Below are 6,000 nucleotides of genomic sequence, written 5' to 3' on the forward strand. Positions count from 1 at the left end.
ACGTTTTATTTTGGCTAGCCATTATAGTTTCTTTGCTATGGGAAAGAAATTAATCGCTTTTGAATTTTTAGCTCCGAACTATATACTAAAAAACTACAAACCCAAATTTTTGGTTTCACTCTCACAAATCATAAACCATAATTAATTTACTGCAAGGGATGAAATTATTATAAATTCTCCCCCCCTTTTTTTCCATGTATGCAAGCTCTTCGAGCAAAAATCTTGATCCATGCCTGTGCTCTCGCTAAACCAGACAGCCTGCAGATTGCTGTGTGGAATCCGTCCTCGAGATGCTACGCATCAGTAATGCTGGGTTTCCCTCCCCCTACTGCAATTTGCGAGTGGTGAGTGGGAGCACTCTTCAGCTTATCTTTTTCTACGAATGTTAGCGTGAAGAAGTCCGGAAAACTCAAAAATCCACCTTCTTTCTTCAATTCGTTTGAGAGTTCCAGACATTGCACAGATGTGTTAAAGGTACCAAACAATTCTGCACAACTTTATCTGTGGCTCATTTGTATGAGCCATCCATCGTGTAACACGTACTTGTGCTGCGAAAGAAGCACTTATTCCAGAACCCTGCACTAGTTGGAAGTTAAAATTGGTTTTTAATTTTTATCACCTAGAAAGAAAATATATATATAAAAAAATGGATTAAAATTGTGACCCACTGCTTATGATGGCTGCTATGAACAAGACATTTTTTCCTCCTAATATTGGAGACATCCTGTCTCTTCCCCCTTTCTCACTGCCTCTTTCTCTCTCTCTCTCCCCCTGTCCCTGTTCTTTCTGTCCTTGTACCGCCCCCTCTTTCTTGTCCATCCAGAGATGCCTCTTCCAAACGGCGAGCTAGAGTGGTGTCACCAGTGATGGCCGGTATGTGGACATGTGGTGTGACGGTGTGCGCAGATCACGCCGGACGGCCTGGAACGCGTGCTGGAGCTGGGCGGCCACCACGGGCCGGCCCGCGCGGTGGACTGGTCCTTCGCCAACCAGTGCGCGGCGTGCGCCACGGCGTCGGGCGACGGCGCGGTGCGCGTGTCCATGCTGCTGGCCCCCTAGCGGCCGCCCCCCTCTGCCGCGCCGCGGTGTGTCGCCTTCCCGCACGCCCGGTGCACCATCTAGTGCCTGCCCGCTGGCCGCAGTCGTCAGGCCCCGGCCTGCTCAGTTCGTGATCGTTAGAGACCTGGGAAATTCGCGGGTTTGATGACCTCCTCTACACACTCGGGCAAATGCCACCTGTTCATTGGGCTGCTGACTTGTGAGTCGTCTCGACTGGGTGGCCTGTGATTCGTCACTTCTGTGAGTGATGGGTCTCTAATTGGCCCTCAGTCATCCAGATTAACAGTGAACCAATGACAGAAACAGCACTAAGGTATAATTATTTGAATATTAGCATAACACGAAATGAACCCGCGAATTTTCCGGGTCTCTAGTGATCGTACACACTATACAATGGCATACGCAAAGATCTTTCAGTTGATAAAAGAAATAAAGAAACCGGAGAAAGAACTTGGCCAGCTGTAAGGATACTGGATGCTGGATTTTTCTTTATTTCTTCCAGATAATTGCTAAATGAGTAAAAAAATTTTTAGCCAGGGGAAATTCAGGGAAATTTTATTAAAGATTTGTACACACACCCTGACTATACACACCCCCTGTATCACTGCTATAATTTTTTTTTTTTTTTAACACTGCCAGGATTTTTTTTTCTTCTTAGGTTGATCTTTTATTTTGCAAAAATCATTCACACTATTATGTTACATTCACCCAGCTTCATTTTCAAATATTTGTGAGAAATTCTATTGTTCCTCGAGATGCTTCAAGTTTTTTTCAATGTGCATAGTGGTATGATAAGGAACTTAAGCCTTGAATTAGCTTCATTAGTGCTCTCTCACCACCTTTATTCTGCTGCTATCCTCATTTCTGAACACATTATTTCCCACTGATTCTTAGTGTTTTTTCAATTGCCGGTAAACGTAATTGCTTCACTCACGCAGGTCTTGCCACTTTCGGTTACAATTGGTAATATACCTACTGACAGTTACAGTGACAGTGATGAACATTATAGATTTTTAAGTACATGTGACTCAAAGAAGCCATTTGTTTCACATCTGTTGTTCTTACAAATCAAGGTGGTTATAAGGAAAGTAATGCTTAGTTAAAAAATGTTTTGAGCATTCTAGATGTCTCATTCATTTCTGCGCTTTCAAAGTTTGAGGTTACTACCCAAGACTTATGAACTCGTAAAGCTGGAACAGTCAAGCAATGTCGATCTGGATGATCTAGAAAGCAATTTTATTGAACTGAAATCGTAGTGAGTTTGCTTTTAAAAGGCATTTAACTGGCCTACTCCAGTTTGTTTAGGTAAAATGTAGGAATATGAGGTATTGGGAATAGTTCCACCTCATGTGGTCTTACGGTTTGCTTCATGTAAATTATACTGCAAGTTAGATATTTTCTGAATTTGTAGCTCTTCGTGGAAAATGTCGCTGGAAGTTGTGCTCATGATTTCCATTGGTCAGTATTGACTTCAGGATATTGTGTCAAGTAGTTTGTTTCCTATTATTTTAATGCTATGTCAGCACCTACTGTTGTTGTGCATTGTAAGCATAGTTATAGCTATTTTTATTATAATTGTTATTTATTTGTTCATGATCTCTTACAAATTCAGGGTGTCCACAGGTCACAGAAATGAAAACTGACAACTGGTCTCAAAAGTCACACAAAAATCTAGAAATGAATACAGTAGATTCCCGACAATCCGAAAATATCGGGACCAGACCGTTTTCGTATAAACAAATTTTTTGGAATAAGTGAAATCATCCTTTAAATATACTTAAATAACATAATAAAATACATTAAATACATAAATACATATTTATTATTATGCATGGTCACACAATTTATTTCATGAGGTCTGTTTAAACATAACTAATTCTCAGGATGAAATGGGTGGTAAAAGAGTGGAACGCTGCCTAGTACAGTAGTGAAAGTTGCACTAACGGCAGGTCACAGTGTATGACAGTTGGAGATGTGAGGCGTGGCAGAGGAAGGGAGTAGAGTCTATTTATGGCATTGACTTTTGATTTTGGATTAAGCGGACTTTCGGATTACCGAAGTTTGGATTATAGTGACTCCACTGAATTAAGATTTCTGTAAGTCATGAAACTTTAGTTTTCAGCACCCTTTTACTATATTTTTTTTTGATGCCTGTTTACAGTTAATAGTCCTATATTCAACATGAATTGTTGGAGACAGTCTGTTAAATCATGTGGAAAATATCTTTGAAAAATTTTTTAGCTTTCCAACTTAAAATTGGCACATTTTTGTGAACAGTGGATGTACGTACATTGTGTTATGTTTAATTTTGCTCAATATGTTACTTAAATAAAAATGACTTTTGTGATATAAAAAAAATTGTAAGAATACACCACTCTCTCACTTAGCACGTCTTTGAATTGCACGAATTCATTTTGCGCAATGTTAATTTTACTGCCTCAGCCTTGAATAGCACGTCTGTAAATTTCAGTTAGCACAAAATCGTCACAGACAAAAAAAAAGTTGGGCATGACGCCACGAAGTCTGCTTCAGCTCGGTAAACGACAGATGTACTGTGGCGTACGAGGGGGGGAAGAGATGCGCGCGCAGGTCTGACTACGCTATTGCTGTTGTACAAACATCAGCTGTGGCAAGTTTAGTTGCAGCTATGGACTGTAAAGGACCAAATGTTTTTACGTTCACGTGTATGCTGCCGTGCCGTACTGTAGTCGCCCGGCCGCAGACTGGGTCGTGATGAACTTCAGTCTAGCCAGTGGCAGGGAACTCACACAAACACAAGTAATGTCTGCCGGTAACTGTACATGCACAAGCACCTGCAGTTGGAATCATATTGAAATCATACATCGTGTTCAAGTATTTGAGACAAAACTATAAGTATTACGGCGTGCAGAATTTCATGAAGGCCACTCTTATGTTGGACGCACTTTAGTTTTAAGCAAGTTAACTGTGCGTACAATTGTTCGAAATAAGGACTCTAACAAATGTTTATATACGTCTGATGCTGTTGGTTGTACTAGCGGAATAGATTTGACATTAGATACTGGAACAGAAATGGACAGATTAAATAATTAACATGGAAAAGGTTGTTAAATGACTGGTGCGCAATGAAAAAAAAAAATCATGGGCCTGACAGGATTGGTGTAAACCAAGTGGTGATACGCGATTAAGAACTTTGATTGCAGTATCGGTTTCACTGCCAGTAAAGGATGGTTTGGAAATTTCGCAGAAAGGTACACAATGTGAGTTGAAGGTCACTCCTGGGCGGCAAGTCAACCAGCCATCTGACGATAACTCTCCCGTTACGCAGAGTCGTATTTGTCATACAAAGTAATTGATGGTAGGCTTATAAAGATAAGTGGTTTGGCATATTTGTCGTCGAGTATTATTCTACACATTTTGGATCACATAAGTAAATTAGCCTTGCTATTTATGGAGACTAATGCTTCAGAATGTGATTTTGGATAGCACGATCATTTTTAGGAACCATTAGTCGTGCTAAGAGAGGGATTGGTGTATTTTATTGAAAGGTCATAAAAAAGTCCCAGTTCAATTTGTTCGTTAGGTATTTGTGGACACCCTGGTATTTGATTAGTGTTATTGTCTCGCAAAATTGTAATGCTGATATTTTATATTGAAATGCAGTTTTGATTACAAAACTTTTGTTTAATTCAAAAGAGAGTATTGCATTATTACTTACAATAGTGATATTAATCCTCTATTTCCAATTCTTTGTGTGAAAAATAATTGAATCTTCACGGTGAACTTTTGTAGATTTCTGCAAATTTCTTTTTTTTCATTTTTTTTTTCAAATAAAGTGTAAACTTTTTTTATGAATTGTGAATATTTTGAAATTGAATTTAAACATTCAGTGAAACTTTCTTTTAATTGAAACTTCGAAGGAGTCTAAGAATAATTTTACCAAAATACAGAAACGTCTTTTTATTATTGCATTAAACTTGGATTGCTAATGTTTTACCTCTTTAAAGGTGGCTGATGTGTCAAATGTTATGAACCGCATTGATATGACATTGAATCAGAGAATATCTAAGAGTACTGTAAATATGAAATTATATTATATGACTTGAATAGTGAGGTTTTATGATTCTGTTTTAAAAACAGCTGACAGTGGAAAGTCCTTTGGCTATTGTGGTATCTATATGCAATAAATATTTTTTTTAAAACAATTATTCAAATTGAGAGTTTGAAATGAATATCAAATGATTTTAATTGAACTTAAAATTTTCGAATACCCGACTAGGAATATTGGGAAACCAGTAATGTGCCATGAATGAATGCACCGTGAAGATGGTTTGTTGTAGAAAAACTCTGGAGAAAATCCTGTGAATTTATGAAAGTCATAAAAAAAAAATTAATGTGGTTAAGCGTGTGTGAAACACCGTGGTTGCATAACTACACGCGCTGTTGTAACAGATTGCATTGGTTTACTTTCAACTGTTGTTGACTTCCTGACCTTTCGCACACAGACGTGACGAATAGAACTGTTGAGGACACATGCCTGCCTTAATATTTTCTCATCCTCGTGCTTATTTTTTCTCTTTCTGGTTTTTAACCCACAAAAAATGACTCCATATAAGACACATGTTTGAAAACACAGAAATGTGTCACTTGACACTTAAAATACTGGAGGAACTCGGACTATAGAAAAAAAAAATAAAAACATGCCATGCACTGTTAAATTTTGCCAGGATTTATGCTTTTTTTTATGAAAGAAAAACTAAATGACGGGAATCCATTACTGCAGCAGACGTACTACCAATTGTGCCTCGTAGCAGGGTTCCTACAGACGGGGGGGAACAATCTTGAAAACATGGAAAACTCAGGCAATTGAAAAGGTGTCTCCCTATCTTGGAAAAGGCAGGGAAAATTGTCAAAGTATTAATTACCAAACTGGATTAGATATTTTTTATACAATCAAGTTTT

At 38.4% G+C, this 6,000-nt stretch overlaps 1 protein-coding gene across 1 annotated transcript in view; it reads left to right on the forward strand.

Annotated features, from left to right (window-relative positions):
* The window catches only part of LOC134540584 (WD repeat-containing protein 91), a 47,677-nt gene extending 41,940 nt beyond the window's left edge, over window positions 1-5,737 (forward strand). Inside the window, exon 13 of the mRNA XM_063383411.1 lies at window positions 907-5,737. Within this exon, the coding sequence (XP_063239481.1) occupies window positions 907-1,059 (153 nt within the window). The 3' untranslated portion in view covers window positions 1,060-5,737. The remainder of the gene's footprint in view (window positions 1-906) is intronic.
* Window positions 5,738-6,000: the final 263 nt, after the last annotated feature.

This window comes from Bacillus rossius, chromosome 17 (genome assembly GCF_032445375.1).
Source record: "Bacillus rossius redtenbacheri isolate Brsri chromosome 17, Brsri_v3, whole genome shotgun sequence".
Lineage (NCBI taxonomy): Eukaryota > Metazoa > Arthropoda > Insecta > Phasmatodea > Bacillidae > Bacillus > Bacillus rossius.